General features: G+C 38.8%; 1 protein-coding gene across 8 annotated transcripts in view; it reads right to left on the bottom strand.

The window, feature by feature from the left end:
* The window catches only part of ldb2a (LIM domain binding 2a), an 88,224-nt gene that overhangs the window by 11,625 nt on the left and 61,727 nt on the right, over positions 1 to 14,872 (bottom strand). For 6 of the 8 annotated variants that reach the window (XM_086222220.1, XM_086222218.1, XM_086222223.1 and 3 more), the window contains exons 5-6: positions 10,938 to 11,021; positions 2,833 to 2,956 (exon numbers count right to left, since the gene is read on the bottom strand). In XM_086222220.1, the coding sequence (XP_086078346.1) occupies positions 2,833 to 2,956; positions 10,938 to 11,021 (208 nt within the window). Of the gene's footprint in view, positions 1 to 6; positions 2,292 to 2,832; positions 2,957 to 10,937; positions 11,022 to 14,872 lie in introns of those variants that run through there. The other 2 variants (XM_086222224.1, XM_086222221.1) reach the window with 2 other exon arrangements.

Below are 14,872 nucleotides of genomic sequence, written 5' to 3'. Positions count from 1 at the left end.
CTGAAACCGGAGCCAAAATGAGTTTTATTTTGCTCAGACGGCTCAATCAACAATTTCTTAAAAGCATTTAAGACAGCAGAGACGACAACAGAGAAAATGAAGAGAAATAATTGAACATTCAATGCCAGACAGATGCTATGTAACACCAGTGGGAAACTTACGCTCTATTTTTTTTTTCCAATTATGAGCTATACATAATTCCTGAAGGTGCAATTAAATCACAAGTGAAATCATTACCATTAATAAAGTACTGACACAGGTTAAACAGACATCTTGGTGTTCCCAGTATTTACAAAATAATTTATGTTATGCATAATTTGATTCTGCAAATTCTGCCAACATTTGTTAGAAAACATTATTCCTTTTAATCTCAAGAGAGACAAGCAAACATGACTGCGATCTTCAAACAAATGTCTGAAAATGAAATACATTTTTCGAGGTTCTTACTAATCACACCAAGGGAGATGCTTTCATATTCTGTAACAACAACCAGCAACTCATGATACAAACAAAACTGAAACTATAAATCAGAGGCAAAACATAAAGGGGAATTTTTATCAGTATCTTTCCTCTTTTGATTCCTGACTTTGACAGACGTGTGTTCAAAAACCAGGCCTATTGTCAGAGACAATCCTTTCTGTTATCCGTCTGGTTTCCTTCGATGCTGCGCTGGTGACGCACTAAAATCACTTCCATTTCCACCAAAAGGACTTATCAGAGCATAAATGGTTTCCTTCCTGGCTAAATCCCAACCAGTTTCCAAGCTGGAGAAGAATTGCAGGAAAAGGAGAATAACACTAGCAAGAAGAAAAGCTGCAATTCCAGCTAAGTCCAAGCAAAGTGCATGTCAAAATAGAGACGGATGACATGAAACAACCCTGAAAACGACTCTTCGCTGAGGACGCTGGACATGAAGGACACATCCGACTCACTGCACTGAATATTTAAAGCCCAGCATTTATAGCGCAGAATGGCCAAGTGATAGACGTAAGTTGTTCCCATACTGTGATTAATTAGTGGCCATGAGACATAATTTGTTCTCTCGATTTGATTAATTTGTGACCACAAAATATACCTTTTCCCAACAAATTAATCAAAATGGGGGACCAATGTATATTATGGCCACGAATAAATCAGTCATTGCCCAAAGTGTGGGAAAAATTATAGCTAATGCCCACAAATTATTTAAAGTGTGGGAACAACTTATACATTGCGCCCACGAAATATTTATTTTCTCTCCCATTGGCCACTCTGGGACTCTGTACAACATAAAACCGTTTATCATATGTCAGTAAGTGTATACAATATAAAACTACATCCTCCAGAAACCATTCAGCTGCATTCTCATTCCATTGAGCACAATTAACCATCAATACTAGACACTTTATATTCATAAAATGCTTTCCATGTTTTTATTCCCTCTGTTTTTCTCTGTTCTTTGAAGAGCGTCGTCAGCGCCGGGGAGCCTGCCGGCCCGGGGAGCCTGCCGGCCGGGGAGCTGGATCTACTTGTTTGATTACACCCAGCACACTTAATTAAAGTTACACAGGTCTGAGTCAAAGGCTTTTTGACTGGTGTTGGTTCTTGAAGAAATCTTGTCATGCCTCGCTGAGCATTGCTGTAATTTGCAGCCACTACGATGTGTCCAAAAAAAAAAAAAAAAAAACTTGGTTTACTCCTCCCAAGCTTATGACTGCACAGCCAATTTAAGCCTGGTGCTTTTCAGAAACCACCCTTAAAACATCAATCATAGAAAGCTGAGAGGCCTGTTAAGACTGGTGAGGTTGAGATTCAAGAGGCAGCTCTGAATTCTGATTAATTTCACATACCTGACAGGCAAAATATATTTAACGGATTAGGACGTATAATGGCAAATTTATAAACATAAATGATGCAATAAAGACATCGTTGGAGAAAATATTCTCTACTCTAAAATATTCCTACAAAGTGGGTGATGACAGAAAAGTGAGCCTCTGTGAGGGAAATGATTACCACAACATTTGAATCTGTTTCTGTTTGCAATTTGATCTGATACTTTTACACCCCGTGCACACTGGGAGCTTTTAAAATCCAAGCTGATCTTAAACAATTACACTGAAGTGGTGCAATTGAATGTGACTTCCAAAAAAAAAAACAAAAAAAAACTAAATAAATACACACACACACACACACACACACACACAAAAAAACCCATGTTATGGACAATTGTAAAACAGGTTGCAATTGTTGTGGTTGTTGTTCTGCATGGAAAAGCATAAAAAGAGGGAAGTCGTAGCTGAAGGTAGATCGAGCTGGAAGTGAGATGGAAATAAAAGGTTTAACGATGGTCTCAATGAGGCTAGTGAATGCTACCGCGAAAAAAGCTAATGCTACACATTCCCGAGACATGGCTGTCGCATGTTTCTGCTCATTATTCCATTTCTGGTCCTTTTATACTGCAAGACTTCAACTCAATTTACACCCTCCAACAAGTGTCAGGAGGGGGCGAATCAAACCCCAAATCTGCTCGAGTATCCTGCAGTTTGCACCCAGTTTGAGCCACAACAACTCCTTTCTACTGTCTGTGGATGACTTAAGGGTACAGAGGAGGATTGGAGAATTCTTTTGGGTGGGAAAAATGGAAATATATGAATAAAATTCTGATCCACCCCGCTGAAAAAAATTCACATAGGCTTAATTCTCTTCCACACTAAAGAACAGGTTTATAATGAAAACAAATGGGAATTTTGTTTTGTCAATAGAACCCAGAAATGTGAAAAAGTTAACAAAAGCTGCTTCCCCCGAAAAGGCTTTTTATGAGCAACGACATGCGTTCTAGCAGCAGGTAGTTACCTGGTGGAGCTACCATTCTCTGCCATTTCTGGAAGAGGCATGTCTTGAGACAGTCGCGGGGGCTGAGGTTGTAGGTCTTGTGTCTTGACATGAGCTCCTGCATCGGCTCCAGGATGACACACAACTGCAGAGACAACAGCATAAACCACGTATTTCAGATCAGGAAAATTTATCGAAGACTTGATGAGAGTCTGTCGTAGCTCTTATTAAAGTAAAGCAAAACAACATCAATATAAACGCCGCTCAATTAATCACCCACACACTTTGAGTGATTAATTGTGCGGTAAATCTAGTTTTTATAGACACTATTAATGAAGTATCGCAGGTTTAGGGAAGCAAAAGAAGACAGATAAAGAGAGAAATATAGAGGGGAGATTTAATATGAGCAGCCTTTATTGAGCAGTTGACAACACATGACAAAATATGGAAAATACACACATATCAATCCTGAGCTGTTCCCACACAATACTCTCCTCCAGCGGAATATTTGGTCTGGAGAAATCTCTGGTGATTTGCAGTGGGAGGAACCAGGGGTCAGCCTGTCATCTCGAATACATCGAGATTTGCTTGTCCAGATAACATCTGGATCACATTACAAGCTGGTTAGCCCGCCCTCCTCCACCGCAGCAGCCATCAGGATGCTTGTCGGTGCAGTCGGAGGCTGGTGATAGGCCGCCGGCTGGAACAATCGCAGGGAAACACTCCATGGTGACCTGCCATATGTTTCCCTCTAACTGAATCACACTGTTTTTGTCTTTTTACTTGACTTTCCTTAGTCTTGATGCATCTGCCAATTATACCGTTTCATCTCGCTGAATGCGGATGAAAATAAACTGTATATTTTCAATCACTTCAACCTAGAATTACCGAGGGAAACGGCATTTATTTGCAAGTAACTTATAAAACCTGAAATAATTGTCAGCATTCTCTAAAACCTTTATCTTGCCACCTCTGTAGACAGAACATGAAATAAAACCTAACAAAACAATATGTCGAGGAGCTCGGCTTCTATGTAAAAAGGCTGTTCATTTCTTTTACACCTTAAACAACATGGATGCCACATCCAGGAGAAGCACGCAAACGTTACCTCGGATCGTAAAGTCACTGAGGACCCACCCGGATGTTGCATCAGCACTAAATGGGTTCAATATTTGATTTCCATTGCTAGCAAAGGAGAAACTTGCCTCTAGACAGTAGAGAGACTGTTTCTGACCAGGAGGAACCTGCATTTATCTTCTTTTTTTTTTTAAAAATGACTAAAAACTGTCCATAATCGGAGACAAAGCGGGAATCATTTGTGAAAAATACTAGAAAGGAGGTCAGAGTGGATTGATGTGCATCCCAGACTCCTACAGACAGTCAATGTTGGCTTCTTTTAATGATGAAGACCATCTCTCTGGTAACCATGACCACAAGCTTTCAAGTGCTGTTGGTTTGTCTTTGTCACACCAGATATGCCCGGGTATCGGCTTTTACCAAGAAAGGCTGTATTGATTGTTGTTTAAAACAAACTGCCTCTACACTCCAGCCAGTGGAGAGTGATAGAAGATCACATGATTCACACAGCAGGACTGGAAGGAAACAAAAAAACAGTCCTGTATCAAACAGCAGCCTGCTGGCAGAAACCCACCTTAGACAGTTCCTCTGACTGACACGCTGGAGCTACGTGATTTACTTTAGCAGGCATGTGAGGCTTGAGTTCGAGCGATTATTTTACCATGAAACTTTGGGGATTCATGGACAATGTCTCTGATTTTTTTTCTGTCTTGTGTTATTTTTATATTCATACTTTTCAAACATTCATTTGCATAAACCAAGCATTTCGCCAGTATGTACTTGACGAATACATAAACGCATAAATAGATTTGTTTGGCAAAAATTACATTTCTACAATTCACACGCTTATAATTATGACAAAACTTCCCACCAATGTTAGGTGGGATAAAATGATAAGCTGATATTTTCTATCCAAATGATCAAAGGCCAGCATATATGTTCTAACTTTTCTGGTCATACGTAATTAAATTCTCTTAATTTCCATATCTCATACAGCGTCCTATGATTCTGGAAAAAACATGGACGTTAACTGCATCCGATCTGGTTGGCAAATAAAAGAACTGTGCGCCGCTGATTCTGGTTATGCTACATTGTGAACCCCTAAAAAAATGGACAATCAGACAAATAACTGTCTTAAAGCCCCGACTGCAACTCATAATCACAGCCGACAGTTCGACCAAGTAGACCAAACTTCAATCGTACGACAGAATTCCAGTGTACGTGTCACATCTCTGTGGTTAAATCTGGTACAAAATCAACTTGGCGCACGGTTAGGGAGCGACTGTGGTTTAGTTAAAATAACTCAAGTGCGAGGGAATCCACTTCATCAAGGTCTGCTCAGATTAGAGAGCGACCATCCACCCGCCATCAGACATCTATACCAACACTATTTCTTCTTTTACGCTCACGGTGGCTAAAGTAGCGAGCTAGACCAGCTGGCAGATTCGGTTGAACAGGCTCACACTCATGGTCTCATAAAATCAAAGTTGTTGCTTTTCTTTATTCTTAGCTCAAATAAAGCTAAACAGAACGATGCAAACTACGTGAACTCATGTTTAGGATGTTTTGCTGTCATTGGCCTCCTTTAGTTTTTTTCTGACTTTTCAAGTCACTGGCAGTCATGCGGGGGGGACATCTGTCAGAGTGAAAGGTGAATACATATTTTGGGTAAAGTACCGCTTTAACCAAAAAATATGTCAGTTTTGGGCGTTTAGAGACACAACTGATGCTGTTCTTTTCTTGGAAACATTCCATTTTTGTCTCATTTACAGGGTATGACATAACTACGCTCTGACTGAGACGCAGTTGAAACAGCAAGTGACTAATTCTACTCTTCTGTCTGTGTTTCGGGTAATTGCACAATCAGTATGTGCTGTACAATTACAGCTGTAAAAGTGTGTGTGAGGTTGATGACGTGCTCAAGGGCACTTTCAGCAAAGGCAGCGGCTACGGCGTTCCCTGCATACTCAAATGATTTAATCCGATCTTCAACATCCCACCACCCTTACATTTCTGATGTCAGTTCTAATCAACATGCTCGTCCTGTAATCAGCGATCCTAACTTGGAGCTAAAATGACAAAACTAGAACAAAACTATGAAGGACACAGGAGGATTTCACACAAACAAAAAAAGAATGCTGGTGTTTAACTAGCCAGCAAGCTAAGACTGAATCACCGTGTTGTATATTCAAACCAGGATCAGTCAACTAGTTTTTCTAACTGCTCAACTGCTAAATAAACACAGTAATGTCTGTTTTTCCCTCTGTTAGGATGGCGGTGTTTTGATGCCATGCAGCTCAAGGTAAAGCGAACATCCCTGCAGCAAACTAATCCTGTGTTCTCCTCTGATAGTTCCCACCTGACACAGTAATATCCCTCCCAAGCTCAGCCAACAAGCCCTGGCTCTCAGCCTGAAAACAAGGGCTATTTTCAGGCTGAATAGTAGGAAGCCGGCAGCTCCAGTACATGGAAAGGCTTAAATACTCGACAGGAAAAAAAAAAAGAAAAAAAAAAAAAGACAAAGTGTATGTGAGAGCGAAAAAAAAAAGCCGGTTGTAACCCCATGGCCAGGAAACCGTCAGTCTCTTTTGGAAGGACTGATAAACGCTGGGAAAGGCCTTTTCCAGAGACATGTTATTGCTAGTTTAATATGAGGAAAAGGGTGTACTTCAACTTGACACCCTAAGATAAGAGTTGAAAAAATATAATTTGCAAAATGTGTGACATGATGGATAACATTGACGACATAGCAGTGGTTCCCAACGTGGAGGTCCAAAGAATTAATCAAGAGATTGATATATGGGACGGAAAAGGGAGGATATCAAACTGCTTTAAAAAAAAAAAAAATGTTATAATACTTTTATCTCTTTACATCCGAATGAAACACTCCAATACAGAACAAAAAAACCCCCAACATTTGTTTTTATTTTATTGGGGTTATAAAGGTTGAGAACCACTGCTTTATAGCCACCAATCCTTAGACTGCTGCAGTCCAATTTGAGATCTTAAAATCCTCCCTAGAGCCGACCCAAACTTTTAATCACTGCTTTGATCAATGACAAGGAAGAACATTTGGCTTGTATATTCTCTACACTATGATCAGACCCTCATGTGAACATGAACCTGCGGCAAGGCAGTGCAAATTGATGATCAGACCAGCAGTTAGAAACAACACAAATGTACGAAATTACGTATAATTTGTTGTTAAGAACATATGCTGGCTGTTCTACGCTCGACAACAAACTAGTTAAAAATGTCACAATGTCAATATGATATATTTAATCAAACTAATGTAGTATTTTAAAACACTGAAAGGGATCCTGCAGTACCTTTACAGCCCACTAAGAGGCCCATACTTTAGGAACAATTGTGATACATGACTCAGTTACATTTTAATGAAATAATTATTACACATAAATTCATTAGAGCCACAAATCTGGGTAAATTCCTCTTTATCACGGACATTAATGTGATTTTTGTGTAATTATCTTCACCAGAGGCCGTGTTTTTCCCCTCGTCCGTTGGTTTGTCCGTCTTTCATCAGGATAACACAGAAAAGAGAGCTAGCATGAGCGAAGGAAGGACTCATTGAAATTCGTGCAAAACTAGACTGCAGTCTCCAAATGACTGTCCGTCAGCGAGACAACACACACACACACACACACACACACACACACACACAAAAAACTAGCGTGAAAATTTTCCAGAAAAACTTGGCGGAGGGGCAGTTCGTGAGCCGAGGGAGAATCCATTAAATCTTGTGTCAGATCAGTTTATGGCATTTTACATTGGCCTTGACGGTGGTATGTGCTCTGCCCCTCTTATTTGTGTTTTTATTGTAAGTGAAATGACAGGAAAAACTCAGAACGAGACTGAATCACTTGCAAGAATGAAAACGTTGCGTAACATTTAAAATAAAACCACATTGTGCGCTCGGAGAGTCGTCCAATTCATGATTTACCAGATGCATGAGGATTTATGTGAAACATTTCAGGTCGGGTCCTGTGGGGCAAAACAAGTCATGCTGACGCACTAACAACACTGTAACTACATTTGTCTGGTTCTGGGAACAAAAATCCCATAACAGACACTTAGTGGAAGACAGAAAAACTTACAAACCTAAAAAACAAAATTTTTTTTGTTTTTTTTTTTGCTCGTAATTAGTGAAATTCTACCAATGTAGTCAGTAAAATTTACTTATTTCAAAGTATTAGTATTTCAAACAAGCCCCTGATATTGTCAGATATTCGCAATAAATCAGCCGATATTTGCAGATGTAAGCTGAACACTGCACTCAGATGCTGCTAAGATGTCATTGTGGATGGTAAAAGTTATCTTTTGTTAAAAAGTACAATGATCTGCCTCCAGACATCTCTTTCTCAAAAGTGTTTGAATATATATTAGCTCTGTCACTTCCACGCATTAATTCTATTAATGAATTGCAATGCAAATTATCGCGTTATATAAATTAACGCAAGATTAATTATAGCACACTTGAGTGGCAATTCAATGCGAATTTTACCACCAGCATTTTAAACTTGGCCCACTGAAGCACCCGTACTTGGCAGTGGCACGTCACTTCACGCACGCATCGCGAGTCAAAGCGCCTGTTTGAGACTCCGCCTTAAGACGCCCTGATTCAGGGTTTATTCAATCACCAATAAAAATGTGGATTTCAAACCTTCTCATCTTATTTCATTTGATTTGTCATGCACTAGAATTTTGTAATGTCCTAGAATTCAAATTCTTTAATTGGGGACCTAAAGCAGATATGGGATTAAAATGCAATTATCTGATTAATTAATTACAAATCCTGTCATTAATTAGATTATTTTTTTAAACGCCTGACAGCACTAATATATATATATATATATATATATATATATATATATATATATATATATATATATATATACATATATATATATATATACATACATATATATATATATACACATACATATATATATATATATATATATATATATATATATATATATGATCATACACAACTTTAATCTGTCAATATATACGCCCAAATTGTTTTTACTCTCTAATATCGGCATCAATTCCAAAAATCCTGGTCGAGTCCCATTCCTGAGATGTGACCTGATCAACAATTCCATCCTACATTAAGTGAGATTAGACTTTTTGACGAGAGATTAATTTCTACAGGGCATCCTTTAAAAATGAAGCTCGGATTGTTCAGACACAAACATGGTGTCCTTGTCCACTTTGTCTTGACAGAGAAAAGTAGATACAATCCAAGTTTTACTTACTGAGCACTGACCAAAATAAATAAAAGGAAAGGAGCTAAATCTTGTTATTACAGATACCTTTCAGTTGCTGTATAGAAACTCTTTGTTACAGGAATACAAAAACAGCCTCCCCCTCTCCCTCTCTCTCTTTCTCTGGGTATGTGTCTTTCTCTACCTATTATAAGCAGTGGAGGTGCCGTTCCCTGATTTGCGTGCCATTTCACAATTATGAGTCTCAACAGGGAGTGTTCATTAATGTTATGCTAATTTTCTGTATCCAATTAATTCTTCTCTCTCGCTCTCGTTCTTGTTCTCCCATTTGGAAATTGTAGCTGTCAGTCAACTACGGCGTCGGAACACACAAACAAAACCATGTGAAATCATCATTAATGTGTTCAGCCGGCTTATATTTCCTATTTCTGTAAATAATATTGCTGCGGTCAGGTAGAAAAACATGAATACGGAGAGTAAAGAATAAAATTATGGTTTTTTTTTTGTTTTGATGTCATGCACTTCTGAAATCTTTAAACTGAAGTGCCTTAGAGTTCTAAAACATGTCTGCCATATTAATAACTGCATAAGCTTCCAGACAAGAGAAAAACTGCTGCGTTTATAGTGATGATAAGACCTTAAATAAACCTGTACCGCTGTATATGAGAGGGTAGAAAAGCATATCTGGAAAATGAAATTCATGTCAAACTTTTCAGTGCTAGTGTACTTGTAAATATACACTTTTAAATGAAATATTATTATTATTACAAATCATATTGCAGACCTAAAGGGGACTTTCTGATATGAAATTCCTTCTTAGAAATGCGGTCGCTCTTTGTGTCACATCAACGTTAACATAACCTGAAAGTGATATTTCCCCCAGAGGAGCATTAAGTGTAAGTACTGCATCCTAAACTCACAACATTTTTGTTGTTTTGTTTTCCTCCTGTATCACTTTGTGACTCAGAATGTAGAAAAAGCCAGCCATGCATATTTAGCTAGACGCTAACAGTGACTGACGGCTAAAAACAACCAAAGGCCAGTTGATCCTGCTTTATGCTCAGTAATCCACGTACACAGTAAACATGTGTCCTTAAAATGTCAAGCAAATTTTAGAAATGCCGCAAAACAGGATATTTATGATCAGATGACGGCGGTACAGGCAACATCATGATGACACAGCACGGAAAAACAAGCCTCAAAATCACTTGGCGCAAGCACAGCTACTAAATAGGGCGAATCTGTTCAATTGGATATCATTCTGGCCAACGCCCTCATATTTTTTCACTGCCAGGATTTTCCATATTCAGATTTTTTTTTTTTGTGTGCAGATTTTGGTCAAAATCTTGCACCATTAGCATGTGTGCTTCGGGTTGCTAATCCCTGGAGTGGAGCATGAAATATACATGACAACATGACACGGACGAATATGAATCGGGCCTTTCCGAACCAAATGTGATTAGAAAAAAAACAGAAGCAGATTTTATATATATATATATATATATATATATATATATATATATATGTTTCCAACAATGTCACAAGCACATACAAACAAAAAACATGCACACCAATACTGTTAAACCACACTTGCAAGGACATTTATCATCACAACTAAAGCCTGACCACAACCCTTACCTCACCTAATCCCGACGAACTTAATCTGAAAACGTTGTCATTTTATCACACTGTGTTTGCTGGCAGTGGTTTTAAACTGGTGCTCACAAAGATAGCTCTACAAGTACACACACAGACACACACACACAAACACACACACACACACACACACACGGACCTTACCCTGAGGTAGTTGAGGGTGAAGTTGGTCAAACCCATGCGAGTGATGTTTTTGGACAGTTGCTCCAGCACCTGAGGGTCTTGTGCCTGAAGTCAGTGGCAGAGAAATAAAGAAGAAGTGCACATCGACTTAAAGGTTCTATATTATAAATACACATCGTATGTTTGCATTGAGCTGAAAACACCATTGAAACAAATCATCTGCAGGCAATTAGACTAATTGGCGTTGTGGATGCGCACAATCACCACATTCAGAAATGCTTAACAGTGTTATTGCAGTTTTGTCATGTCAATATGGAAATGTTATTATTGACCTTAATTTCACACTTTTGTCAAACTAATGAATCAGTATTACTTCATTTTTTTGTCGCTGGGTTCACACATGTTGGTTCTGAACTAAGGGGAAATTATTTTGATAATAAGATTATGGAAAAATCAGTAAAACATATGCAGTTCTTACCCACCCTCACACATGAATGACACTAAATATTATTATAAATTATTCATAAGTGATCCAGCTGTGCAATGAATCTATTTAGAGATTGAAACATAACTAAATAATGTCTGAGGATTATATAGTGTCAGGATAGAGTAAATCAATTAAGAATTCGAAAAAACCTGATATGGTACTTATGTGATGAGATCTGGTTGAAAAATAATGTCATGAAAACACCTGATTGTTCACAACTTGCTACTCCAAGACAAAGCAGCCAAATTTTAACAAGCTGTAGGTGTAGAAGGCTCCAAACATAGCCCACACTGAGGAGAGGCAGCGAGCACACTTGCAGTCACTGCCTCATGAAAAATGCATAATTCTATCTGCCGTTGCATCTCTGTGTGGAGAAAGTTGAGAGAGGGAAGCCAGGGAGTTCTTCTGTACCGTCAGCAGACCAACACCGGTGACGGGAGGGATTCAGCTCGTGTACATTATCGGTAGCTGCTGGATCCACAGCTGAATGACTTTGCTCATCAATTAGAATTACTTCACCGTACAGGATTTGGTCTTGGCAGCATTGGCATACACGCTGCAGTCAGACGCTCGGTTCACGAGGCCACATTCAGAATTCAAGACGCATTAAAGCGGTCCAAATAGCAGGTTCAACCAGCTGAAGCTGGGGATGGCTCGATAGCCAGGTTTCATGTCTGGTACCAGCCGTTCAAGTCTTTTTTTCTCTATGATAACTAAACCATTTGCTTCATCGCCCGACTACATAGACATACATAAACTATACTTCCTGGTTCTGTGAAGAAAAAAACATGTGCAACCTGAGTCAGTTACGCAACCCTTTACACACGCAGCCCAAATGTTTTATTGCGTGTTAAATTCTAAACAGAGTCAACGGGAGCCCCCTAAGGTTGGACTTCCTACTCAGACACTCAAGGATACATGACGAACCTTGAACAGTTTGGTAAAATCCATTTTTTAAGCAGCAATGTGTCAGACTGAAGCAGTGGAACTCACAGTACTGTTCTTTATCCATCTGGAGACATATTACTCAGGTGTGTGGAGTATTATCAGCTGGTATTGCTTAGACGTCAAGAATGCGTATTCATTTTTATTTTTTCGTCATTTCTTTGACTTGTACGCTTATTAAGGATATGTTGAATATAAAGTTTCACTGCTGCAACTACAGGGATTGAGGGTATCTGTTGAGACACCTGTCAATCACGCAAATGACCTCCAAAACTTTATTTAATACTTATGGACTTTTATAAACAAAAACTTTCCAAAATCACCGTGAAGCACAGAACAATTATCGCTCTATTTTGTGGCAGGAGACGTTTCAGTCAGCATCTAGTGGGCGTTAGAGGAAGTGCAGCATTTTCACAGTGGGAGCTCTCAGGCGTGACGTTGGCTGGCATTCTACTGTACGTCAGAGTAGGAAAAACAGAGTAGCGTCACTTTACGGTCTTTAGCTTAGCAATGAGCGTAAAGTGATCATGCACAGAGAGGAGGACGTGCAGCTGCTGTCCAATGCGACTTGGATCAGATATTTTAGTGTTTTTAAAGACACAAACAATGATTAGATGTGAATCAGGCACGTGAGAAGATTTGAAAGTATAGAATACCTTCTCATTGTAATTAAAATTTACTTTTACACACATAAATCCTGCATTTCTTATATCTGACTTCCCTCACCTAAAAAGAAACACACCTCTTTTTTTTATTTTGGCAACATATCATCCATTTTATTTCCATTTGAATTCACAAAGCCTCTGTGTGTTGCATTTCTCAGTCTAAGTGTAGATAAGAATGCACTCCCCCCGCTTCTCTGACGTGTGTTTCGAAGCACTTGTCTGTTATGAGCCTTTTCTTTTTTGTTGTTTCAAATATGATTTTTGATCAATCACAAAAATGCGTTGTTGTTTTTTTTAATTGTATTTTTATATTTACTATTGGTAACAGTTAATTAGGGTAACACAAAGAGCACTTACAAATAAAAGGTGTCATTATCAGTCGTAATTAAGGCCAAATTTTAATTCCACTGATAATCTTTTTTTAACACGTCTCTGCACTTCCTGCTGAGTCAAACGTCTATATTCCCCACCAGATCAGTCGCTCATTAGTAGATATTAATTACAGGTCCACGCTTTATAAAGATTTGAAGGTTTAGATAAAAGCAAACTTTTCTTCGTGACGGTGAAAAGGAGCAGCAGCGGTTTCGGCAGCTCACTTCAAATAGCGGCCCTTCAGCTCAGGCTACATCTGCACTCGTATCCACAGTTAAACTTCCCCGTTCCGAATCCCATGTGTTTGTATCTGCTTTCATTAGACCAGGAAACCATCAAACGGGCGAACTCGCTCTCGCCGTATGAAACGGCTCAAGATCTGGCTGGGACCCACACCATATACCCACAAAATCCAACTCTTCAGGAATTAGTGCGAATACCCAGAGGGGCCAATTTATTGGTGAGTGAAATTCATATGAAGATTTGGCCAAAAGAGGCAGGAAACGCTGCTTCTTACACACACCTTAAGGTCCATGGGGGTAAATACAAAATACTGAGGGAAGGGGATCTTGTTTGATTTAAAAAGCAAATTGGAGCAGCTGCATGGAGTGCAACTATACTGCCTGGGATTAAAACTCAAGAGAACTTTTTTTTTTTGTGGGGGGGGCGTCATTTTTGTGTGAAGGGAGTTGCTGGAGCCTTTGCATTTTTCAGGTTCATAAATATTTTTACAAACAAATTTCCATGATCCCTATGAGGAGAAATTTCATGACTATACGTTTTGTCGAAACCACGTAAGATAAACCAAGAAGTCCATCAAAAAATTATTCATAATATATTTAAAGGATGTGCTGATTTATCAGCATCAGCATCGGAACAACAACCGGCCATCAGCAAATATGATGGCTCTCACAGAAATGTGTAGGATTGAATCCGTCCTCAAAAAGGGTCTCAAAGAAGCCTGAGAGATGAGAAACAGTTATTGTTTTGACAAGGACTTTTGTTTCTTTTCCTGGCACAAAAGGGGACATATGAAAAAAAAAGAAAAGCAACTTAAAATAGATATAGTTAAAGAAACATCAGCCTAGGCACACAAAAAAAAAAAAGATCTGCCAAATTACTATTTTAAATATTGGCATCCCCAAGGATTTTAACAATTGGTGCATTCCAGGTGAATTTACCTCAAATTACCCACAAGCTACATGGTTTGATACACCATAAAGATGAACTGAGATGTATATAGTGTTTTGTACATATGTAACTTTGTTTATAACGTTCTTCTTCTCGTTTCTTGATATATTTTAATTGCTGTTCCCTCTTCCTCTTGAAACTGAGCCGTGGTAACACAGAAATGTCCCCGTTGTGGGATTAATAAAGTGCTATCTATCTATTAAAATAAATCAAAATCAATACCAGAAGAGATTTCTGTACGTCCATCTTCGTCGAATCATATGTACGCAAACAGAAAATTTCCATACTTCCAAAAG

This window comes from Aulostomus chinensis, chromosome 13 (assembly GCF_037954235.1).
Source record: "Aulostomus chinensis isolate RoL2024-O1b breed Wild chromosome 13, RoL_Achi_v1.0, whole genome shotgun sequence".
Taxonomy (NCBI): domain Eukaryota; kingdom Metazoa; phylum Chordata; class Actinopteri; order Syngnathiformes; family Aulostomidae; genus Aulostomus; species Aulostomus chinensis.
This window is presented reverse-complemented; position numbering and strand designations above follow the sequence as displayed.